Raw genomic sequence first — 26,200 nt, 5'->3', positions numbered from 1 at the left:
TCAGACAAGGCCCAGCAGCGTGCAGCTCGAAACCCCGCGCAATAAAACTCATTTGATCTATTCAGCCACCGTCACACACCAGCCCTGCTTAGAAATGGTCAGAACTGTGCAATATGATTCCCAGACAGACACTTGGGAAAAGTGCAGGAAATCCATCGGATCAACATTGGGCTTATTTGGACATCGCCAACAGCCACCCTGCCGATAACCCTTGCCACAGGTATCCGCTGTTGTTACAAATCTGAACACGGATACATAATGTCAGGAGATCATTGAAACAAAACGGTGTGCTCAGACAGATTGTTAATTCTTGATTAAAACGAGTCCATCATCTAACCCATATTAAATGCATTAATAATTAACTGGGTCTGCAATATAAAAAAATTCCATGATGATTTGAAAGAATTTCCCTGTGAAACACATTCCCACATCAACAATATATATTTTTTTAAACCACACACACACACACACACACATACATATATATAGCTTTTTACAAACTTAAAGAGAAATTGGAGCAAGTTCCTTGGGCGGAACGGATTGAAAACGAGTACCGCAGCCTTTGAGATTCTGGGTCTGGCGCTTTACAAATAAATATCTGTCCCAGATCTGTCAAAGTGTCCGAGTTGCTTTGTGAGTGGAAGCGCTGATTAGGCAGGTTGGAGAGGCTCCGATCTGAAGCACTGGGCCGTAAATGAAGCGACGCGCGAGTTAAGTTAAAGGCGCTGGGCTCCAGGGAAATTAACACCGAGTCAGTTTCGCTGAAATTGACTGCTTCACTCAGGAGACGCCGCCAGCATCTCCCCCGCTCCAAACCTGCCTTCTGTGCAGTAATTCCCCCTCCAGCAGAAAACTAGATATTAATTTGTGATCAATTTTAAACGATATGCAATTTTTTTTTTTTTAAACACACACATTCCAGTAATTCTCACCTCTCGGCCGGATCTGTCAACCGCTTTTTTCACTTTGCCGTAAGTGCCTTTCCCCAAGGTCTCGCGGAACTCGTAGCGGTGTCTCAGGTTGTGCTTGTGATGGTGTCTCTTCACTGCCTGGCGCTTCATCTCGGCCGCTTGCGAGGAGGGGCGGGCGGCCAGCGGCGAATGCTGCTCCCTGCCGCCGCTTGCAGACGGGCAAGAGGCGGCCCCCAGGGCGGTCAGTGCCGAGCCCCGGCTCAGACAGGGAGAGGCAGGATCCATGAGAGAAAGGAAGGCGAGGAGATCGGGAAGAGGAGGAGGGGTGGAAAGAGAGATGAAAAGTATCGAGAGACTGGAAGAGAAGGAGGGGAGGGAGGGGGAAAGAGAAAGAAACGATGCAATTCTAGCAGATCAGAGCTTCGTGGTAAAGTAACATGTTTAGAACATTAATACTATTCCCTCATGGTCCAGGTAACATGTATCCCTCTCTCTGATACACTGTATCCCTCTCTCTAACACTTGCAACAATCCAGATCCCAGTCGCGTGTGGACCCTTCAGCAGCCGCCTAATTAGCCTAACCCCACCCCCCTGCTACGTCCCGGGCCAATAGCCCCGCCTCTCTGCCTCGTCATCACTGGCAATCACCCAGCTCCCTTCTCTTTCCCAAATTGTATTTATTTTTTGTCAATGAAAGTTGTTGATATTTAAGAAAAGATGCTCCATTTATCTTACCCACCCCCTCTCCCACCGTCTACTTTGCTGATGTACAGGACTTCACTGTGAACTGAGATTAGGGAAGCCTCCACTGGCTGTTCGGCCGCTAGGGGCATCATCGCCAAGCGCACACTCGCCAATAGGGGCCGCTGGAGAGCGAGTAGGAGCAGGAGGTTAGAGAGCAGCAGTGAAAATATAGATATCCTTCGCTCCCTCACACTTAGCCCAGAGTTACGCAGGCAAATTATAACACCCCCTTTAACCCTCTACTCCAGAACACGGACGGCTGAGTTACAGTACTACAAAAGCAAAATACTGTGGATGCTGGCAATCTGAAATAAAAACAGAACATGCTGAAAACACTCAGCAGGTCAAACAGCATCTGTCGCAGAGTTAACGTTTCAGGTCGATGACCTTTCATCAGTACTGGCATCAATATGCATGTCGAAGACGCTACCGTAATACATCACCTTGCAAGGTACTTACCAGGATTGTCGGATATAATTGCAGCATAATGTGAACAGAATGCAAAACTAAAAGTGGAAAGCGACGTCATGAAAGCGTGTATACGGAAACTAAAATGCCCCCGCTGGGAACGCGTGCTTACAGTGAGCACTTCCTGGAATGAATTAGTAATTAAACCTCACAATCACCTGGTAATAGAATCGGTTCCTGCTCCTGACCGCTGTGTAATAACTCCTTCCGAAGAAAATGAGTGCGCCAGGACGTTGGGTCACCACTGCGGTGATGCCTCTACAGTCGAATGGCCGCTCGATGTTCTCGCCACTTTAAAAGTCTGAGATTTTCCACCGAGCTGCTGATTTAAAATACATTCAGTGTGTGGCCCCAGCTAAATCTATTATTAAAACCAGTGTCACTGTAGCATAGTTGGAGCACCCTCGCCTCTGGGTCAGAGACTTCAGCACATAATCTAGGCTGACATAAAAGATGCCATGGCCCTGTTTTGAAGAAGAGCAGGGGAGTTCTCCCCGGTGTCCTGGCCAATATTTATCCCTCAACCAACATCACTAAAATAGATTATCTGGTCATTATCACAATGCTGTATATGGGAGCTTGCTGTGCACAAATTGGCTGCCGTGTTTCATACATTACAACCAGTGACACACTTCAAAAAATACAGTACTTCATTGGCTGTGAAGCGCTTTGGGACGTCCAGTAGTCGTGAAAGGCGCTACATAAATGCAGGTCTTACTTTAGTATTTTAAAGCTTCACCAGCAGCTGTTTTGATGCAGTATTCCTGGTATCTGAAACTTTATCAGTGAGCAACCCTTTCTTTGACCCTTCAAATGGCCCCCTCCTCTCTGGAAGAGGCTGACCAATGCTGGGGCACGGGCCAATGGGTGCCCCCCCCCGCCGCCGGATATCAAAGTGGCCATTTTTGCATGATTGTCAAATGTCACTCACAGTCGAGCCTGATCCTGGTCCTCACTTACACTTGGGCGTGCCTGGTGTGATCAGGAGCAGGAGACTCTGGCTGATTGTCTGCCTCTGTCAGTGCACATCTTGATCTGCCCACTAGGAGGTGCCTCGAGCATTGCCAGTGGTCTGGGTCAGTCAGGAGATGTGAGTATTCCAACCCAGGAGGACTGGCTGCACAAAGTCCAAAAAAACAATTATATTTTCTCAATAACGATTAACCATAAATACTCCCCTACTCTTCTTCAAAATAGGGCCATGGCATCTTTTATGTCCACCTGAGAGAGCAGACTGTTTCAACGTCTCATCCAAAGACAGCATCTCGGACAGTGCAGCACTCCCACAGTACTGCACTGGAGCGTCAGCCTAGATTGTGTGCTGAAGTCTCTGACCCAGAGGCGAGGGTGCTCCAACTATGCTACAGTGACACTGGTTTTAGTAATAGATTTAGCTGGGGGCACACACTGAATGTATTTTAAATCAGCAGCTCGGTGGAAAATCTCAGACTTTTAAAGTGGCGAGAACATCGAGCGGCCATTCGACTGTAGAGGCATCACTGCAGTGGTGACCCAACGTCCTGGCACACTCATTTTCTTCGGAAGGAGTCATTGCACAGCGGTCAGGAGCAGGAACTGATTCTATTACCAGGTGAAGCAGACAGCAGTTATTGTTGTTGTTATTATTTGGCAAATTGTGAAGTTTCCATTTTTTTGCCATGTATTTAGTTGTTGGTAAAACAAAGTACACACCTAGGCGCTTAAGGCGACACTGCGGTAAAATGCCATAAGGGCGGGTGTACGATTGTCTCTCTCCAGCTGATAGAATGGCTGAGAATAGTGAGTGAAATCAGGAATCGCATTTTCACCCAAAGGGTAGTGGAAATGCAGAATTCCCCCCCCCCAAAAGGCTGTGGATGCTTGGGGATCAATTCAAATTTTCAACGCCAAGATCGATTACATTTTTGTTAGGTAAGGGGTATCAAGAGCTATGAAGCAAAGGTGGGTAAATGGAGTTAAGATACAGATCAGCCGCGATTTAATTGAATGGCAGAACGGGCTCGAGGGGCTGAATGGCCCCCTTCTGTTCTAATTAATTTAAACTTGTACAGAATTTCGAAGCCTTGTCTTACCACTCTGTTAAGCATTTAACTGTGGTCCAATTGATAAATGCACTGGTGGGGAAGTGGGCCAGGCAGAGCAGAACACCTTAGGAAGGATATATTGGCCTTGGAGGGAGTGCATCCTAAGTTTACCAGAAAGATACCCGGACTTCAATGGTTAACGTACAAGGAGAGATTACACAAACTAGGGTTGTATTCCCTAGAATTTAGAAGGCTAAGGGGTGATTAGCATACAGGTGCAGCAGGCGGTTAAGAAGGCAAATGGTATGTTGGCCTTCATAGTGAGAGGATTTGAGTACAGGAGCAAGGATGTCTTGCTGCAGTTGTACAGGGCCTTGGTGAGACCACACCTTGAGTATTGTGTGCAGTTTTAGTCACCTTATCTGAGAAAGGATGTTCTTGCCATGGAGAGAGTGCAGCGAAGATTCACCAGGCTGATACCTGGGATGGCAGGAATGATGTATGAGGAGAGATTGGGTCAATTAGGCTTATATTCGCTAGAGTTTAGAAGAATGAGAGGGGATCTCATTGAAACTTATAAAATTCTAACAGCACTAGACAGACTAATTGCAGGAAGGATGTTCCCGATGGCGGGGGAGTCCAGAACCAGGGGTCACAGACTAAGGATAAGGGGGTAAACCATTTAGGACTGAGATGAGGAGGAATTTCTTCACCCAGAGAGTGGTGAACCTGTGGAATTCTGTACCACAGAAGGCAGTTGAGGCCAATTCATTAAATATATTCAAGAAGGAGTTGGATATATTTCTTAAGGCTAAAGGGATCAAGGGCTATGGGGAGAAAGCAGGGACAGGGTACTGAATTTGGATGATCAGCCATGATCTCATTAAATGGCAGAGCAGGCTCGAGGGGCCGAATGGCCTACTCCTGCTCCTATCTTCTATGTTTCTATGTTTCTATGATTTGATTGAAGTTTTCAAGATATTAAGGGGAACTGATGGGGTAGATAGAGAGAAACTATTTCCGCTGGTTGGGGAGTCTAGGACGAGGGGGCAGAGTCTAAAAATTAGAGCCCGACCTTACAGAAGTGAAATTAGGAAACACTTCTACACACAAAGGGTGGTAAAAGTTTGGAAAACTCTTCCGCAAATGGCAATTGATGCGAGCTCAATTGTTAATTTTAAATCTGAGATTGATAGATTTTTGTTAACCAAGGGTATTAAGGGATGTGGGGCAAAGGCGGGTGGATGGAGTTAGGTCGCAGATCAGCCGGGATCTCATTAAATGGCCTCCTCCTGCTCTTATGTTCCTAGAAAGATCGTAGGTTGGATCCTTGTTCTGTGCTGAGTTACGTGATCTCAACCAGGGTCATAAGAGGGGAGTGGGGGGTGGGGGGGGTGGGGTGGTAGTGCTGCAATTGGCATCAGCACCCCTTAGGCTAAAGACAGAAGACAAAAATCAGAGGGTTGCCACTCCTTATCACTATCTGATAGAGAACATGTCTGGCTGTCGGTTGAGGATTGGACCGCTACTGTGCTGCCCACCATGGTCAAATAGTGCTGCCATAAATTTACTAGAATGGTTCCAGGAATGAGGGAATACAGTGGATAGACTGGAGAAGCCGGGGTTGTTCTCCCTGGAGCAGAGAAGGCTAAGAGGAGATTTGATAGAGGTGTTTAGGATTTAGATAGAGTAAATAAAGAAAGCTGTTTACAACGGATGAAGGGTTGATAACCAGAGGGCACAGATTTAAGGTGATTGACAAAAGAACCAGAGGCGACATGAGGAAAAATGTTTTACGCAACGAGTGGTTAGGATTTGGAATGCGCTGCCTGATAGGGCGGTGGATACAGATTCAATAGTAGCCTTCAAAAGGGAATTGGATAAATACTTGAAGGAGAAAAAATTGCAGAGATATGGGGGGAAGAGCGGGGGAGTGGGACTAACTGGATTGCTCTTCGAAAGAGCCGGCGCAGACTCGATGGGCCGAATGGCCTCCCTTTGTGCTGTACTATTGTGTGATTCTATGGCCGATTTACAGGAGGCCCATGGAGCCATATCCTAACACAGGGTCCGCAGCTTCAGGGCCGGGGGTTGAGGGGGGAGGGTGCAGATTTAGTAGTTTTTGTGAACTTTCTGTTTCACTAAAGGACTCAGTGAGGCACCAACTGGGATCTGAAAAAAGTTGGTTTCTCCCAAAATTGATTTACTGCCCAAATATGGGCAGAGCGACAACATCGGGCGACCATGAGAAGGGGCTGTGTGACTTCCAGTATGTAGCGACATCAGGAATTCGGCATTGTTTTATTTTCCTGAGTCTGTTTGACTGACATGGTGCCTGGGATTAATCACCAGTGACATAACCACTGAAAAACAATGAACTCATAATCAAAAGCAGAAAAGTCTCCAATGGAATTCCTTAGACAGGAAGGCATATCTTTAGCACTGCTATACTATACAATAAACACTGTACGTTATCTCAATATAGGGTCATTTGCAGTGCATTCTCCAGTGCTGACATCCCTTTGCTTAGCGGTGTCAGCTTGCCTTAGCTGGCAGCACTCTTGCCTGTGGTTTTCAGAAGGATATGAGTCCCACTCCAGAGACTTCAGCACATAATCCAGGCTGACTCTTCGGTGCAGTACTGAGGGAGCGCTGCACTGTCGGAGGTGCCGTCTTTCAGGTGAGACATTAAATCGAGACTCCAAAGAGCGGAAGTTAAAAGATCTCATGGCACTATTTCGAAAAAGAGCAGGGCTATTCTCCCACTGTCCTGGGGCCAATATTTATCCCTCAGTCAGTAAAACAGATTATCTGGTCATTATTACATTGCTGTTTGTGGGAGCTTGCTGTGCACAAATTGGCTGCCGTGTTTCCTACATTACAACAGTGACTACACTTCAAAAAAGTACTTCATTGGCTGTAAATTCTTTCTTTCTTTCGTTCATACTTTCTTTCTTCCCTTCCTTTCCTTTTCTTTTTTTTTCATTCTTATTGTCGGAGGATCTGCCCCTCAGAAAGGATTTTTTAAGATCCCAAGCAAGCTACTTGAAGACCAAGGATTTTTCCCCTGATAACCAGAGGGCACAGATTTAAGGTGATTGGCAAAAGAGACACGAGAAAAACTCTTTTTTTCTGCCACGAGTGGTTAGGATTTGGAATGCGCTGTCTGATAGGGTGGTGGAAAAGGATTGATTCCTGGGATGGCGGGACTGTCGTATCAGAAGAGATTGAGTAAACTAGGCCTGTATTCTCTTGAATTCAGAAGAATGAGAGGGGATCTCATTGAAGCATACAAAATTATTACAGGGCTTGATAGGGTGGATGCTGGGAGAATGTTTCCCTTGGCTGGGGTGTCTAGAACCAGGGGCCACAGCCTCAGGATAAAGGGTAGGACATTCAGGACTGAAATGAGAAGAAATTTCTTCACACAGAGGGTGATGAATCTTTGGAATTCTCTACCCCAGAGGGCTGTGGAGGCTCAGTCATTGGGTATATTCAAAACAGAAGTCAATAGATTTCTGACTCGTAAGGACATCAAGGGATATGGCGATAGGGCCGGTGAATGAAGTTGAGGCAGAAGATCAGCCATGATCTCATTGAATGACAGAGCAGGCTCGAAGGGCCGAGTGGCCTACTCCTCCTCCTATTTCTTATGTTCTTATGTTCTTCGAAAGAGCCGGCGCAGACTCGATGGGCCGAACGGCCTCCTTCTGTGCTGTGCTATTCTATGATTCTATATGTCCTGCTCAACCTTCCTCCCTTAATCCATTGTTACCTGTGGGATGTTGCTGTGCAGATTGGCTGCTGTACACCTTACATAACAACAGTCACTGTATGCCAAATATAAGTTATGCTCCCAGGCATTTCCCTAATGTGAACATGCTCTACATAAATGCAAGCATTTCTTTCCTTTTAATGAGCAGAAATGTTCTTCTCCTCACAAAAAAAGAGTCCTGCTCATTTATTTTAAAACTATTTGATTTGCTCTCGTTATATGCCGTCCTGCAGTGATCTTCCCCCCCCTGTGGTAAATTCCTTTCAGGAACTGGTGATAGATCTTTTTAAAACAAACAGTGATGTCAGGGTTACAAACCGTCTCTCCTCTGCTTCCTTGGCTGCACAGTCCCGATGATGTAATCCTCCCGGGTCATAGGTCACCCGGTATCTGACATCAATTGTCCTTCAGGGTCGAAGGCCAGTGCTCCTCTGAACTCTCATCCTTTGTTCATTCTCAGCTCTAAGTACACTGTCTGTGAGCTCTTTCACCTCTCTGCATTCCCACTGTGGAGCTATCGAGGCTCCCAACACCGTCCCCTCCTCATTCTGTGCTAGCGTCTCGAAACTGTGGAGCTCTTTGCCTCCTTCAGTTAACCCTTCCTCCCCCAATCGCTAGGCATTAGCTCTCTTTTACTTCCTGTCGGTGTGCTCCCCTTTTTCCTTTCACAGTTGTCAGCCGTGGCTCAGTGGGCAGCACCCTCGCCTCTGAGTCAGAAGATTGTGGGTTCGAACCCCACTCCAGAGACTTGAAGCACAAAAAATCTAGGCCGACACTCCCAGTGCAGTGCTGAGGGAGTGCTGCGCTGTCAGAGGTGCCGTCTTTCTGATGAGACGTTAAACCGAGACCCCGTTTGCTCTCGCGGGTGGCACTAATTGAAAGAAGAGCAGGGGAGTTCTCCCCGGTGTCCTGGACAATATTTTTCCCTCAACCAACATCACAGAAAGAGATGATCTGGTCATTATCACATTGCAGTTTGTGGGAGCTTGCTGTGCGTAAATTGGTTGCCGCGTTTCCTACATCACAACAGTGACCACACTTCAAAAAGTACTTCATTGGCTGTAAAGTGCTTTGGGGCGTCCGGTGGTTGTGAAAGGCGCTATAGAAATGCAAGTCCTTCTTTCATCTATGCTTCTCAATATAAAAGTTACCCAGACCACAATAACACTTGCCATTCAAGGTCATGGAGTACACACCTGTCCTGGGGTCGCTCAATGCTTCATTTTCCACACTGCCTGCCATTGCTTATCCCGAATGGATGTTCATTTCTATTTTTTTAAATATTAAATGAAAGCTCTGAAAAAATAATCATGTCAAACCATCTGAATTGGAGTCTCAGGGCAGTAAGTTACATAGCATTAGGTAGAAATTACAACATGGAACCAGGCCATTTGGCCCAACCAGTCAGTGTTGGTATTTGTCCTTCACCTAAGCCGCCCAGTTCCCACATTTGTTTATCCCCCCTTTCCTTCAACTACCCATCTAACCTATACATAAAGGTTGACACGGTCTCTGCCTCAGTCACCAGCAGTTCACTCGCCAGCCTCGCAGCCCTTGATCTTACAGTAAATTAAATCGATCCACAGCATAACCTGCCGTGACAGTAACAGGGAAAGTTGTTTCCAAAACACCCAAGCATTCCTTCCATTCCGCGCATGAGCCAGTTAAAGAAAGGACTGTCAGGACGTGTTGCTATTAGCAGCTCGATGTGTTTCGGTTGTGTATAGGCAAGCATTCTCCAGCAACCACAACACAAACCCACCTGTCCCGGAGCAGTGCATTATACTGCAAACATGCCACTCTTCCTCCTCCCTTCATCCACAATGTGTTGAAATCAAGATTCATCGCTTAGTCCCCTACTATAATTCATTCTTTTCCCTAGGCATTAAAGCTCGCCTTCAAACTTTTAAAATCCAAACTTGGCTTCTTCTAGTCGTTAGTTCTTGATATGTTCCATCTTCTCTTCTACTTTTTGCAACCTTGGTTGGTGTCCTATACAATGTTCCCTGTCATTTTTCTTTGTTGCTGGGCGGGCCCTTTAACTGGCTGAGCAGCCCATTCAGTTTTCCGCGCAGGCATGGTTATTTCTATTGAAAAGCCGGTGGGCCGGACCTCCAGACTGCTGCACGGTCGCGCAGCTTAGCGGGAATGTTGGTCCCGCTCTATGGACCTCGGCCCTTCGGGTTTGCTTCAAGCCGCGGCTCAGTGGGTAGCACTCGCTCGCCTCAAAGTCATAAAGTTGTGGGCTCGGGTCTCACTCCAGAGACTTGAGCACACAATCCAGGCTGACGTTTCACTGCAGCACCGAGAGTGTGCTGCACTGTCGGAGGTGCCATTTTTGCATTTCTGCAGCGACTTTCACACCCTCAGCATGTCCCAAAGCGCTTTACAGCCAATGAAGTACTCTTTGAAGTTGTAGTCACTGTTGGAATGTAGGAAACGCAGCAGCCAATTTGCGCACAGCAAGCTCCCACAAACAGCAATGAGACAATGACCAGATAATCTGCTTTAGTGATGTTGGTTGAGGGATAAATATTGGCCCCAGGACACCGGGGAGAACTCCCCTGCTCTTCTTTGAAATAGTGCCGTGGGATCTTTTACGTCAACCTGAGAGGGCAGACAGGGCCTCGGTTTAACGTCTCATCTGAAAGACGGCACCTCCGACAGTGCAGCACTCCCTCACTACTGCACTGATTTTGTGCTCAAGTCTCTGGAGCTAGGATGACGTCATGATATTCCCTTTTTAAAAGCAGGAAATATTTTTTCCAAAATCTTTTGGAAATTCCCATTTAACAACAGAAGAACAGTGAAGGGCCTGGAAAAGACCAGTTAGGACACTGAAGCTTGTTTCTCTGGTACCCTCACTCTGTCCTAGCCTGCGTTTCCACTATGGATGTTGAGCTGATAGCTCCTTGCTGGCCAACATCACTTGCTTTAAGAAGGAGCGACCTAGCACACTGCTCACCACAGTTAAACGTTAAAGAAAAGTACAGCCAATGCTATCAGGAAGCTGGTTCCGCGGGGCAGAGGTAGCGGCTATTAGATCATCAAGGAACATAGAAACATAGAAGATAGGAGCAGGAGTAGGCCATTCGGCCCCTCGAGCCTGCTCCGCCATTCAATGAGATCATGGCTGATCATCCAAATTCAGTACCCTGTCCCTGCTTTCTCCCCATATCCCTTGATCCCTTTAGCCTCAAGAAATATATCTAACTCCTTCTTGAATATATTTAATGAATTGGCCTCAACTGCTTTGTGTGGTAGAGAATTCCACAGGTTCACCACTCTCTGGGTGAAGAAATTCCTCCTCATCTCAGTCCTAAATGGCTTTAGACTGTGACCCCCTGGTTCTGGACTCCCCCGCCATCGGGAACATCCTTCCTGCATCTAGTCTGTCTAGTCCTGTTAGAATTTTATAAGTTTCAATGAGATCTCCTCTCATTCTTCTAAACTCCAGGAACACTGCAACTCAGGAAATGTGTTTACCTGGACTTTATTTCTGTCCAATTAACGTGCCAATTCCCACTGGGATATGGATGCACAGAGATCTCGCCCATCGGCCTGGGTGAGGAGGGCTTGGTAGTCTGTTCGACTGTGGAGACATTACTGCCCTGACCTGATGTCCACGCACAGAATGGCACTTGGAAGCGGGAACCAGGGCTGATTATTTTACTTCCTAAACGAAAGGCGCTGAAGGGAACTGTGAAGTCCCTCATGGTCGACTGGTGGTGATTGGCTGGTAACTGCAGGATGATTGCAGCAGAGGTGTGACAAGGTCTCCTTACAAGTGGTAAATTGCACTGTCCTGTACAAATTGACCGTAAATCTATACGGGATCGCACTGATATTTTGGGCATCATTTGAACAGCACCGCAAAAAAGAGCCAACACCTTCAGGAGAGGAGTAGGTGGGAGGGGAGTGAGGAATCAAACCCTTTAACATTTACAAGGATGATACTAGAACTGCGAGGGTATACCTATCAGGAAAGGATGAACAGGCTGGGTCTCTTTCCTTTTGAAAAGAGAAGGCTGAGGGGTGACCTAATAGAGGTCTTTCAAATTATGAAAGGTTTTGATAGAGTGGATACAGAGAGAGTGTTTCCACTTGTGGGGAAGAACAAAACTAGAGGCTATCAATAGAAGATAGTCACCAAGAAATCCAATAAGGAATTCAGAAGAAACTTCTTTACTCAGAGAATGGTGAGAATGTGGAACTCGCTACCACAGGGAGTGGTTGAGGCGAATAGTTTCGATGTATTTAAGGGGAGGCTGGACAAGCGTATGAGGGAGAAGGGAATAGAGGGTTACGCTGATAGAGTTAGATGAGGAAAGACGGGAGGAGGCTCGAGTGGAGCATAAACGCCGGCATGGACTGGTTGGGCCGAATGACCCGTTTCTGTGCCGTACATTCTATGTAATTCTGGGGCTGCAGTTCCTTCAATTCTATTCCCTTCTTCCCCTCCACCCCCTCTTCAACCATTGAAGCAGTTCTAAAAAAAAATAACAGCACAGCGAGATTAAAAATGGACAGGAAGAATATACAGGAAGCTCATTAGCGATGGAGTAGTCAAGACGGATCATAATTCAGCTTTGCAAACTGCAGCCCTGTCTGTCTCTACACATTACAGCACAGTGCAAGAATTTTGAGTATTGAAATGCATACCATTGGGGGTTTTTTTGTAATCAAAATACTTGGAGGGGGTGTGAATTTTCTGTTTGTTAGTTTTAAGGATTATTGTGGCTTAAAGCGGGGGTGTCTGTCCTGGCTCATATTCTATATTGGTCTTGCAGAGACAGTAGTTAAGATGATTCAGTAACTTTACAGGGTCACTCTCACTTACTGCCACCTAGTGTTCACACATCCCATAATGAGACGATCACAATAGCTGGAACCTTGAGTTCTCACCCGAGACACTTGTGTACAATGTTCCCTGTAATTTCTTTTGCGGGTCTTTAACTGGCTGCGCAGCCCGTTCAATTTTTCGCACGCGTGCGGTTATTTGCGTTGAAAAGCCTGTGAGCGCCCTGCGTGGGACCTCCACACCGCTGCGGGGCCACGTGCTTGCTCCATTTTCACCGTTGTGGCGCTGAGCTCTACATACCGGGAAGCCTCCCGAGTGTCAGCCGTGGCTCAGTGGGCAGCACTCTCACCCCTGCGTCAGAAGATCGTGGGTTCAAGCCCCGCCCCAGAGACTCGAGCACAAAAATCCAGGCTGACACTCCTAGTGAGGGAGTGCTGCACTGTCGGAGGTGCCGGTCTTTCATGTGAGATGTTAAACCGAGGCCCCGTCTGCTCTCTCGGGTGGGTGTAAAAGATCCCATGGCACTATTTCGAAGAAGAGCAGGGGAGTTCTCCCTGGTGTCTTGGCCAATATTTATCCCTCCACCAACATCGCTAAAAAAAAAGATTCTCTTGTCATTTATCTCATTGCTGTTTGTGGGACCTTGCTGTGCGCATATTGGCTGCCGGCTCTTTGAAAGAGCTATCCAAATAGTCCCACTCCCTCCCGCACTTTCACGTTAGCCCTGCATGTGTTTCTTTTTGAAGTATATCTCCAATTCCTTTTTGAAAGTTACTATTGAATCTGGTTCCACCGCCCTCTCAGGCAGTGGGTTCCAGGTTGTAACAACTCGCTGCAAAAAAAAATGTTTTCCTCATCTCCCCTCCGATTCTGGAAAACACTGCAAATCAGCAACCATGCAGAGCAAAAGAGAGGCTAATGTTTGGGATAGATGCCTGGTCCTCTTTCAGAACTCAGTTTTGAAGAAGGACACTGTTTCATTAGAACAGAGGAGGTTACAGGGTGAAAGAAAAGACTTGCATTTCTATAGCGCCTTTCACGACCACCGGACGTCCCAAAGTGCTTTACAGCCAATGAAGTACTTTTTGAAGTGTAGTCACTGTTGTAATGTAGGAAACGCGGCAAGCCAATTTGCGCACAGCAAGCTCCCACAAACAGCAATGTGATCATGACCAAATAATCTATTTTAGTGATGTTGATTGAGGGATAAATATTGGCCAGGACACCAGGGATAACTCCCCTGCTCTTCTTTGAAATAGTGCCATGGGATCTTTTATGTCCACCCGAGAGGGCAGACAGGGCCTCGGTTTAACATCTCATCTGAAAGACGGCACCTCTGACAGTGCAGCACTCCCTGAGCACTGCATTGGGAGTGTCAGCCTTGATTTATGTGCTCAAGTCCCTGGAGTGGGCCTTGAACCCACAACCTGCTGATGCAGAGGGTATATTGATAGAAGTGTTTAAAATTGTGAAGGGGTGGGACAGAGTAGATAGAAACAGACCTGTTGAGGGATCTAGAAAGAGGGGATGCAGATATAAGATTAAATATGAGGGATTTAGGACAGAGAGCAGGAGACACTTATTTTACACTGAAGGATGTGAGGCTGTGGAATGCATTACTGGAGTTAGTGATTGAAGCAGAGACCATGTCAAGGTTTAAAAATAGGTTAGATAGGTAGGAAAAGAGGGCTAAAGAACTAGGGGTCACAGTCTCAGGGTAAGGGGTCGGCCATTAAAGACTGAGATGAGGAGGAATGTCTTCACTCAGAGGGTGGTGAATCTTTGGAATTCTCTACCCCAGAGGGCTGTGGATGCTGAATCGTTGAGTATATTCAAGGCTGAGATAGATTTTTGGACTCTAGGGGAATCAAGGGATATAGGGATCGGGCGGGAAAGTGGAGTTGAGGTCGAAGATCAGTCATGATCTTATTGAATGGCGGAGCAGGCTCGAGGGGCCTTATGGCCGACTCCTGCTCCTAATTCTTATGTTCTCTCTCATCAATTGTCCACCACTGTATTTCTCCCTTCTCTCTCTCTCTCTCTCTCTCTCTCTTTCTCTCCCTTTCATGTTTTGCTTACGCTTTCCTTTTGTTCTCTGCCCTTTCCCATTGACTAACCAGGAGGCTGGATGTAGACAGAGCGTCGCTTAAACATGAAGGAGAGGAGAGCAGGCTCTGTGGCTGCGTATCTCCGAGGAAGGGTGATAGTGGCTGGAGGTCTAGGTAGGAATAGGATTGATAGGTGGTTGAAGAAAAGCGGGGTAAAGGAATTTGGGAACAGGGGGCGGGTATGTGTGATTAGGGCTTCCGCTCATGTGAAGGATAAACACCAGCATGGACTGGATGAGTTGTGTTATCATTTCTAAGCCTTTCTTCTCTCTACAGATCGTGACTGAGCTGCTGTGTGTGTTTCTAGCACTTTCTGTTAATGATGGAAAAAAAGTTGTACTGTTATCTTGAGGTAAGAATACAATTAGTGATTATTTAAGAGGTGATAATTTAAAATTCATGCTCTGTTGGGGGGAGGGAGGGGCATCTTCATTTAAAGTGAGACATTTATCTGCACATGTATATTTATTGGCAAGAAGCAATCCACCCAACATGTGACTTGCTCAGTGAGATTGTAAAATACACAAACACATGACACAAGACAATGAAATAATCACATTCATTGAAGACTAGAAAAGATTGCTAATTGTAAACTATTCTTCAATTGTCTGTACATTTACATTCTGGCCGTAAAACAACCTATCTTAACGGTGAGCTACAGTCATCTGAATCTCTACACAATTCCTAAAAGTTTAATGAGGGAGATAGCTGCACACTTAATAAAGTCCTTCGCTTATTCATTGTTCCTTTGCTTCAATGGCTTAAAAATGGCCGGAGGCAGCCATTTCGTGTAGACTTAAAAATAAAAACCAGAAAATGTCGGAAATACTCAGCATCTGTGGAGAGAGAAAAACAGAGTTAACGTTTCAGGTCTGTGACCTTGCGTCAGAACACTGATGAATTAACCCTGGGAGAGAAGTCACATTTATATAGCGCCTTTCACGACCAGTGAACTTTTGAAGTGTAGTGAACTCGGCAGAAATTTGCGCACAGCAAGCTCCCACAAACGGCAATGAGATAATGACCAGATAATCTGTTTTAGTGATGTTGGTTGAGAGATTAATATCGGCACCAGGACACCAGGGATAGCTGTCCTGCTCCTCTTCGAAATAGTGCCTTGGGATCTTCTACATCCACCTGAGAGGGAAGACAGAGTCTCGGTTTAACTTTTCAGTCAAAAGACGGCACCTCCGACACTCCAGCACTCCCTCAGTACTGCACAGGAGATTCAGCCTAGATTATGTGCTCAAGTCTCTGGAGTGGGGCTTGAGCCCACAACCTTCTGACTTGGAGGCGAGAGTGCTACCCAGTGAGCCACGGCTGACTCCTAAATGATGCTGTAAAGCTGCGCCCTGGTGTCCCTGTGAATAGGGAGACAGGTCCTGCGGGCCAATACTCCTGTCACCGCCACAGGGGGTGGTTGACACAAAGTATATCAGGTAGTCCTGACCAACATTATTTTTTTTTTAAAAAAAAGCTTTTTTTATTGCGGGGGAGCGTTATTCCTCAGTGTCTTCCCCAATCGTGTTAGCCGTGGTTCAGTGGGTAGCACTCTCTCACCTCTGAGTCAGAAGGTTGTGGGTTCAAGTCCCACTCCAGAGACTTGAGCACAAAATTCTAGGCTGACATTCCCAGTGCAGTGCTGAGGGAGTGCTGCACTGTCGGAGGTGCCGTCTTTCAGATGAGACGTTAAACCAAGGCCCCGTCTGCCCTCTTAGGTGAACGTGAAAGATCCCGTGGCACTATTTCGAAGAAGAGCAGGGGAGTTATCCCCGATGTCTTGAGCCAATATTTATCCCTCAACCAACATCACTAAAAGACAGATTATCTGGTCATTATCACATTGCTGTTTGTGGGAGCTTGCTGTGCGCAAATTGGCTGCCGTGTTTCCCACATTACAACAGTGACTACACTTCAAAAATTACTTCATTGGCTGTAAAGCACTTTGGGATGTCCGGTGGTTGTGAAAGGCGCTATAGAAATGCAATTCTTTCTCTTTTGCTCTCCTTGAGGATTGACTAGCCTGCCAACTCTCACCGTCCATGCTGCTGTGTGAGGCTCTGGAAGACGTTCATTGCCTGTAAGAGACAGCAGCCCGGGAGACAAAAGAGGGAAACTGGGTTGGGGGAGGGAGAGGGGAACCAAAAGAAAATAGTCATTCAAATTCCCCAGAAGTCTTCCTTGTAGCGGCCAGCCCTGATCACAAGGAACACTTCCTCTCCTCGCTCCACACTCTTATCTCAGCGCCCAATTAAAGTTATATGAGCACCGCGTAAATAAAACAGTGCAGGCATGAATTTTAAAGTGTGCCATTAACAGGCTCCAAATGCAATCTATTTGGAGGTACTTTTCTGTTGTTCCAATACACAACTGCAGTGGATTCAGGGCACTGTTTGTGTGTGTGTGTGTGTGTGAATGCCAGCTTTGTTAACTGGATACAGACCTCCTCCTTATAGAACCCGAATGTTGATTCACCCACCGCTTGTCTGCTAATAATGGCTTTAATCAGTCAAGCTTTGAACTTGAGGTTTAAAATCAACCGTCCCTTACACAAACACACATTTCGACGAGAGTTAAAATGAGACAAAGAGCAATTTGTTGGTTTCAGTGTTGTGGCTGTCCTTAGTTATCCCTGGACATTATCACTTGCACAGTTGGTTTTATGGTGTTTGTTCTCGTTCTCTAATTGCCACCTGCTGGTCAATCCAACAATTGCCGGGCCACTCACAGGACATGACCGGCTGTCAGTGCCCCGGGAATTGCCTCGTTTTTCACAGTCTGCCTTATTCTGCTGCCAATATGCGCCACAAAATTTCTTTCCCCTGTCCTTTCCTTCTCACCTGCTGCGTTACAGTCCCACGGGCACTGACTGTTCTCAACTAGTGGCCATTCTTCAGCTACCGGATTTCAGGATCAGACGTTACTTGGCCAATAAGTGACAATATAAGCAAGTGCGGAATTGTACAGACTTTGTGCGAGACTGATTGAAATTTCGGGAGGACCAAAGCCATCGTCTTTGGAATTCTCTGCCCCAGAGGGCTGTGGATGCTGAATCGTTGAGTATATTTAAGGCTGAGATCGATAGATTTTTGGACTCGAGGGGAATCAAGGGATATGGAGATCGGGCGGGAAAGTGGAGTTGAGGTCGAAGATCAGCCATGATCTCATTGAATGGCGGAGCAGGCTCGAGGGGCCGTATGGCGGAGCAGGCTCAAGGGGCCGTATGGCGGAGCAGGCTCGAGGGGCCGAATGGCAGAGCAGGCTCGAGGGGCCGTATGGCGGAGCAGGCTCGAGGGGCCGAATGGCGGAGCAGGCTCGAGGGGCCGTATGGCGGAGCAGGCTCGAGGGGCCGTATGGCGGAGCAGGCTCGAGGGGCCGTATGGCGGAGCAGGCTCGAGGGGCCGTATGGCGGAGCAGGCTCGAGGGGCCGTATGGCCGACTCCTGCTCCTATTTCTTATGTTCTTAGGTCTTCGGGCCCCCGCCACAAACTCCGTTCCCTCGCCATTGATTCCATCCCCCTCCCCGGCCACTGTCTCGGGCGAATCAGACCGTTCAGAACCTCGGCGTCCTACTTGACCCACAGCTGAGCTTCCGTCCCCATATCCTCTTCATCAGAAAGACAACCCACGTCCATTTTCATAACAGCGACCCTGCCTCAAGCCCATTGGCTACTGAAATTCTCATCCATGTCTCTGTCACCTCCAGGCTCGACTGTTCCAATGTTCCAATGCTCTCCTGGCTAGCTTCCCATCCTCCAGCCTGCATCAACTTTAGCTCATCTACATCCCTGCTGGCCGTATCCGATCCCGCACCCATCACCCCTGTGCTCGGTGACCTACATTGGCTCCCGGTCCGGCAATGCCTCAAATATAAAATCCTCATTCTCCAGTTTTCCTCTGCCAGTGGTGACTTACTTTGGGTTATGTCATAAACCTCATCATCGAGAAACTACCTATGAAATAACACTGGACGGCCAGCTGGTGGCGCCGTCCAAGGAGTATAAATACTCGGGCGTTGGCCCCAGCTTGCCAGGGACATTTTGTAAAGACAAGGAGCTAGTGGATACAACTAGACCTCCATGTTCTGAAATAAGTTGATTAAAGCCTTGCTTTATACTCAAACCAAGTGTGTAGTGAGTTTTATTACGTCAGGTTACATAAGAATTAGGAGCAGGAGTCGGCCATTTGGTCCCTCAAGCCTGCTCCACCATTCAACAAGATCATGGCTGATCTTCTACCTCAAATCCACTTTCCTGCCCGATCCCCATATCCCTTGATTCCCTTTATATCCAAAAATCTATCGATCTCTGTCTTGAATATACTCAACGACTGAGCCTCCACAGCCCTCTGGGGTAGAGAATTCCAAAGATTCACCACCCTCTGAGTGAAGATATTTTTCCTCATCTCAGTCCGAAATGGCCGACCCCTTATTCTGAGACTGTGACCCCTGGTTCTAGACTCCCCAGCCAGGGGAAACATCCTCCCTGCATCTACCCTGTCAAGCCCTGTAAGAATTTTGTATGTTTCAATGAGATCACCTCTCATTCTTCTAAACTCCAGAGAATATAGGCCTAGTCTACTCAATCTCTCCTCATAGGACAATCCCCCCATCCCAGGAACCAGTCTGGTGACGACACCACAAGCACCGAGAAGTTGCCGTCCTTCTTGTGTGAGCCTCAACCGTAAATTTCAGCAGGCTATTCAACCATGGTTGGAGCTCACAGCAAGCCTGATCCTGTCTCGACTCTACACAGTACACTTGGCAGCAGTGGTCACTGGATGGTGACCGGAAGCAGGAACTCAGGCCCATGGACTGCAGGATAAAAATCTTAACATCAGGACCTAGAGATTGGGCTGCTTTTTCGGGCACTAAATGGCCACCTAAGCCTCCGATATGGCGATCAGGAAGTGCAACGCTCATTAACAGCCGGAAGTGAGCTGCCTGGCAATTTGGTAAAGGCCAAAAAAAAAACCGACGTGGAGAGCCCACGCCTTAAAGGGGGGTTCGTTCCTTTGCATATGCAAATCAGGGGCCTCACCATTCAGGCGGCGGGGGTTGTTTACTGCACGCTTAGCGCCCCCCCCACCCCCTCCACAAGCGCCCAACAATGGGCCCACACAAAACTCTTAGAGATTTGAGATTGCTAGATTTTTGGACTCTAGGGGAATCAAGGGATCTGGGGATCGGGCAGGAAAGTGGAGTCGAGGTCGAAGATCAGCCATGATCTTATTGAATGGCGGAGCAGGCTCGAGGGGCTGAATGGCCGACTCCTACTCCTGCTCCTGCTCTCCAACACTGCCGGTAACAGCACCGGCCAAGGCTAACGGCCGCCCGCCGAGAGAGCGCAGGCAACACCAGTATTGTGGTGCTGCCTGCTAATTAGCATTAGCGGTACGGAGAATTTCTGGTGCAGCGCGCTCTTTCCAGCGCTAATCTCGGCAGGAGCCCGAAGGTCAGGTCTGTGTCCCGCCTGCAGTGAAGGAGAACGGGGAAGATGGGAGCGGACCTGTAGGCCATGTACAGAACAGTTGCCGCACTTCCTACAACAATATTACCTGCCACCCGATGTTTGATGACTTTTTAATAGTTCATGAAATGGTCGCATCTGCGTTCTCTGTAACGCTAATCTCCCCCCAATGGTTACTCTTGTAAGTGTTTAAATGTGTAGTGATCGTGCCAGCTTTTAGTGGGGCTTGCATAGTCGACACAAAACAATTACAGGAAACTCTCGTTTAAACGGCATCCGGAATTCTCCAAAAAATTCAACACCTCAATAATCGGAAAGGTTGCCGAGTCCGAGTCCGAGTCTCCCGCGGTGGCCGAGTTAGTCAGTGGGGGTAGTTCTCCAAACTGCCACTACTCGGCTTCTTGGCGCTGTCGGAAGTCCGAACACCTCAATAACAGGAGTACAGTACTGTATACAGTCGTTTACTGTATAAGTTTTGTTTTACTGTTAAGTAATTAAAGTTATGGATTACCCTCAACTGGCAGTACTGTACTTAGTCAAGCATCTTCCACCATCCATTTAACACAACATTCTGTAGGTGAGTACCCAATTACTGTATACTGCACATTTCTTCATTTTTAAATTTTTCTTTGTTAAAAATAGCCTCGGTAGATAACCCTCTCTGTCATCCAGAATTTTTAATCAACCGGCACCATCCCGGTCCCGTTGGTGCCGGATACCAAAGAGTTTCCTGGTATTTGATAAATAATTGGTTACGGAATTTTAAATAAATTAGTTATAATTCCTTACAACCTTAAGCCGCTGAGTCCAGATTTGCTCGGGGGTGATGTTCTGGTGACGCTATCATAAAGATAAAAGAGATCTTATCAGAGATGATCTTCAAACGTTGCAATGGAGTTCTGGGCAATCTGATGCTCTTTAGAAATCATTTTTTTTTATTTGCTGGGAATCTGCCGAGGGATTTTCAGTTTTGTGCAGACGTTCAGTTTTGAACTAAAAGTTTGTTCCACAAGGTTTCCCCCATTGATTTACTGAGCCACAAACACTAGGCCTCCCGGAGAGCCGGCATAAGTTGCAAATCCCTCCTCCGCACCCCGCACCGTCCCCTCCCCACCCCACCAATGATGGGCAAAAAAATAAAAGAAGAACCTCGGCAAAGAAGACGTTCAAGGTTCCAGCATCCATCTGAGATGTTTACCACTTGTCAGCCTCCATCCTCGTCTACAGTCTGCCGCGCCTTGCCAGACACCTCATGGCCGTTACCGCCGCTGGAGCGCGTTTAGCGGCTGCGCCCTCGGGCGTGCTTTGGAGGAGGGCGGCAATAGGAGCGGACGAGCAGGCGTCAACTCGGTGTTGCGCGTCGATTGATATCACGCTCCAACTCCTCGCAATACTTTCGGCGAGCGCAGGCAAGATGGCGGGGCCCGCCGGCAACGGGCGAAAGTGCGGCGGCTGCCATTTCCCCTCCCTGAATCGTGTGGTAACAGCCGGCGCTAAACCGCTGAATTTTTAGCCCTGGGCGGGGGGGGGGTTTCCTCGCCTCATGTCTGGGTCTGTTGTAGACTAATTGATGGAGATTGATCGCTGTGATGTACTCCAGTACTGTCGTATCATGTAACTACCACGGTGGCAGAAGGCGAACTGGATGGACCCTGCGTCTTTTTTCGTCTGGCAATTCCTACATTCCTATGGAATTCAATGAGTGTGTTAATTTGGCGGGGGAATCCAGAACCAGGGGTCACAGTCTAAGGATAAGGGTTAAGCCATTTAGGACTAAGATGAGGAGGAATTTTTTCACCCAGAGTGTGGTGAACCTGTGGAATTCTCTACCACAGAAGGCAGTTGAGGCCAATTCATTAAATATATTCAAGAAGGAGTTGGATATATTTCTTGAGGCTAAAGGGATCAAGGGATATGGGGAGAAAGCAGGGACAGGGTGTCATGAATCTTATCATGACTCATGAAGTAACACGGAGCAGCCAGCTGGTGGCGCCGTCCAAGGAGTATAAATACTCGGGCGTGGGCCCAGCTTGCTCAGGATGTTTCTGTAACCAGGAACTAGTGATGTAACTAGAATCTCATGGTTGTGAAATAGTTGATTAAAGCCTTGTTTTATATTCAAACCAAGTGCTCAGTAGTCTTTTACATCACAGGGTACTGAATTTGGATGATCAGCCATGATCTCATTAAATGGCAGAGTGGGCTCGAGGGGCTGAATGGCCTACTCCTGCTCCTATCTTCTATGTATGTTTCTATTTGTGGGCTGGCACCAGACAGACCATGAAAGCTACTGGATTCTCAGAAAAACCCAACGGACTCACTAATGTACTTCAGGGAGCCCGTGTCCCACACTATTTGGTTGAGTCTTGGTGCCCTCTGGGAAGGCTTAGCAAACCAACTGAGTGGTCAAAGCAACTAGGGATGGACAATAAATTGGCCACATCCTGAGAGCAATTAAAAACGAAAATAATCTCCCATTGTCTGATTCAATTACCGGAACAGTTTGCAATTACCCAAGCACCATGATTTTGAGGGCAAAATAATCATTTTCTCAGCTGTGGCTCAGTGGGCAGCACTCTCGCGCCTCTGCGTCAGAAGGTTGTGGGTTCAAGTCCCGCTCCAGAGACTTGAGCACATAAAGCGAGGCTGGCACTCCCAGTGCAGTACTGAGGGCGCGCTGCACTGTCGGAGGAGCTGTCTTTCAGATGAGGCGTTAAACCGAGGCCCCGTCTGCTCTCTCAGGTGGATGTAAAAGATCCCAAGGCACTATTTCGAAGAAGAGCAGGGAATGTCCTGGGGCCAACATTTATCCCTCAATCAACATCACTAAAACAGATGATCTGGCCATTATCACGTTAAAAAAAAAAGAAAGACTTGCATTTCTATAGCGCCTTTCACAACCACTGGATGTCTCAAAGCGCTTTACAGCTAATTAAGTACTTTTTTTGAAGTGTAGTTACTGTTGTAATGTGGGAAACACGGCCGCCAAATTGCACACAGCTAGCTCCCACAAACAGCAATGTGACAAAGACCAGATAATCTGTTTTTGTTATGTTGACTGAGGGATAAATATTGGCCCAGGACACCAGGGAGAACTCCCCCTGCTCTTCTTCAAAATAGTGCCACCCGAGAAAGCAAACGGGGTCTCGGTTTAACGTCTCATCCGAAAGACGGCACCTCCGACAGTGCAGCGCTCCCTCAGCACTGCACTGGGAGTGTCAGCATAGATTTTTGTGCTCAAGTCCCTGGAGTGGGGACTTGAGACCCACAACCTCCTGAGTCAGAGGCGAGAGTGCTGCCCACTGAGTCACAGCTGACATTGCTGTTTGTGGGAGCTTGCTGTGCACAAATTGGCTGCTGCGTTTCCCACATTACAGCAGTGACTACACTTCAAAAAGTACTTCATTGGCTGTAAAGCACTTGGAGGCGTCCCGAGGCGGTGAAATGCAGGTTTTTAAAAATTTTATTTTGACGGAACTTTCCACAGGGAAAAAATTCTATGAAAGGAGCCACCCAGAGTGCACCGCAGTTGGCAGAGAATTCCGGAAGCTGTAAGTACTGGGTGAAAATAACCCCAGCATGGTGCAGGTTTGCTGTCTGTGCAATGAAATGGAAGGAGACAAGAAAAAGGACACAGGAATAATTAGAGATCACGAAACGCCCGCCTGCAGTTTTACACATCGACGATCCTGCTGTGACAAATAGTTAACTTCGCCACAATTGTTCTCTTTCAAACCAAATCCAATTCAAAAGGGTCATTAACCTCAATACAAGACTTTTAAAACAATTGTTCTGTTTCAGAAAAGCTAAAGGTTGCTTAACTCACCGCGATACTGTTTAACTTAAAGCAAATAGGAAATAAAGAATAATTAACATTTCTTTTTCTCAGTTTGCTGATGTTCTGCTCACTGCTGTGCCCATCTGGACAAGTGTTGAAGAGAAGAATTCTTTATGATGAGACCAATAAACTTTGCTTTTTCTAAATCTATTTCCAACTCGCTGTTGCTGCCTCATTAGACTCGGCCTCTTTCCCATTTCTAGTTTTATTCCTTCCTCTGCTGAAGCTCCCCCGACACAGACTGGGGTGCTGGCCTCCTACCGACACCTTGTCCAAGTGCCTTGTGTGAGGCTACACAGGGAGTGTTGGTGGACTATTCGACTGTGTGTGCATCACAGCCAAGCCCGATGCTGTCCTCATCATGAGGGTCACATAGCCACGACTCCAGTATGAACAGCATTCTTTTCTCTCTCTCTCGCTCTCTCTCCTTCCCTTTCTTTCTCCCCTTCCCTTCCCTATCCCAGAGCACTGATGCCAATAATAGTGTTCTTAGGTCAAGGAACATTGGATTGGGACATAGAAACATAGAAGATAGGAGCAGGAGTAGGCCATTCGGCCCTTCGAGCCTGCTCCGCCATTCAATGAGATCATGGCTGATCATCCAAATTCAGTACCCTGTCCCTGCCTTCTCCCCATATCCCTTGATCCCTTTAGCCTTAAGAAATATATCCAACTCTTTCTTGAATATACTTAATGAACTGGCCTCCACCGCCCTCTGTGGCAGAGAATTCCACAGGTTCACCACTCTCTGGGTGAAGAAATTCCTCATTTTAGTCCTAAATGGCTTACCCCTTATCCTTAGACTATGACCCCTGGTTCTGGACTCCCCGGCCATCAGAAACATCCTTCCTGCATCTAGTCTGTCCAGGCCTGACAGAATTTTATAGGTTTCGATGAGATCCCCTCTCAATCTTCTAAACTCCAGTGAGTATAAGCCCAATCGACACAATCTCTCCTCATACGTCATTCCTGCCATCCCAGGTATCAGCCTGGTGAATCTTCGCTGCACTCCTTCCATGGCAAGAACGTCCTTCCTCAGGTAAGGCGACCAAAACTGCACACAATACTCAAGGTGCGGTCTCACCAAGGCCCTGTACAACTGCAGCAAGACATCCTTGTTCCTGTACTCGAACCCTCTTGCTACGAAGGCCAACATACCATTTGCCTTCTTAACCGCCTGCTGCACCTGCATGCTTACCTTCAGCGACTGGTGCACAAGAACACCCAGGTCTCTTTGCACTTCCCCTTCTCCCAATCTATTGCCATTCAAATAATAATCTGCCTTCCTGTTTTTGCCACCAAAGTGGATAACCTCACATTTATCCACATTACAGTGCATTTGCCATCTTTCTGCCCAATCACCCAACCTGTCCAAATCGTACTGGCGTTTCACGACATCCTCCTCACAGCATACCCTCCCACCCAGCTTTGTGTCGTCTGCAAATTTGGAGATATTACATACAATTCCCTCGTCCAGATCATTAATATATATTGTGAACAGCTGGGGTCCTAGGACCGATCCTTGCGGTATCCCACTAGTCACTGCCTGCCACTCGGAAAATGACCCGTTTATTCCAACTCTTTGCTTTCTGTCCGCCAACCAGTTCTCTATCCAAGCCAATACCTTGCCCCCAATCCCATGTGCCTTAATTTTGCACGCTAATCTCTTATCGAAAGCCTTCTGAAAGTCCAAATACGCCACATCCACTGGTTCTCCCTTATCTATTTTACCAGTTACATGCTCAAAAAATTCCAGTAGATTAGTCAAGCATGATTTACCTTTTGTAAATCCATGTTGACTTTGTCCGATCCAGTCACTGCTTTCCAAGTGCTCTGCTATTACATCTTTTATAATGGACTCTAGCATTTTCCCCACTACCGATGTCAAGCTTACCCGTCTATAACTCCCCGCCTTTTCTCTACCACCTTTTTTGAATAGTGGGGTAACATTAGCTACCCGCCAATCCATGGGTACCGTTCCAGAGTCTATCGAGTTCTGGAAGATGACCAGCAATGCATCTACTATTTCTAGGGCCACTTCCTTAAGTACCCTGGGATGTAG

The 26,200-nt window shown here is 47.3% G+C and overlaps 2 protein-coding genes across 3 annotated transcripts in view; both read right to left on the bottom strand.

Moving 5' to 3' along the window:
• The window catches only part of nuak2 (NUAK family, SNF1-like kinase, 2), a 48,250-nt gene extending 45,330 nt beyond the window's left edge, over positions 1–2,920 (bottom strand). Inside the window, exons 1-2 of one of the 2 annotated variants that reach the window (XM_086011070.1) lie at positions 2,283–2,920; positions 933–1,266 (exon numbers count right to left, since the gene is read on the bottom strand). In XM_086011070.1, the coding sequence (XP_085867196.1) occupies positions 933–1,196 (264 nt within the window). In that variant the 5' untranslated portion in view covers positions 1,197–1,266; positions 2,283–2,920. Of the gene's footprint in view, positions 1–932; positions 1,509–2,282 lie in introns of those variants that run through there. The other variant, XM_086011069.1, reaches the window with a different exon arrangement.
• A 12,358-nt stretch (positions 2,921–15,278) lies between these two features.
• klhdc8a (kelch domain containing 8A) overlaps positions 15,279–26,200 on the bottom strand; it is a 60,442-nt gene continuing 49,520 nt past the window's right edge. Inside the window, exon 7 of the mRNA XM_086011068.1 lies at positions 15,279–15,668. Coding sequence (XP_085867194.1) covers positions 15,586–15,668 — 83 coding nt within the window. The 3' untranslated portion in view covers positions 15,279–15,585. The remainder of the gene's footprint in view (positions 15,669–26,200) is intronic.

This window comes from Somniosus microcephalus, chromosome 18, assembly GCF_052327205.1.
Source record: "Somniosus microcephalus isolate GS21.2 chromosome 18, FLI_Smic_1.0, whole genome shotgun sequence".
Classification (NCBI taxonomy): Eukaryota; Metazoa; Chordata; class Chondrichthyes; order Squaliformes; family Somniosidae; genus Somniosus; species Somniosus microcephalus.
Note: the sequence above shows the minus strand (reverse complement) of the source record. Positions and strands in the feature narration are given on the sequence as shown.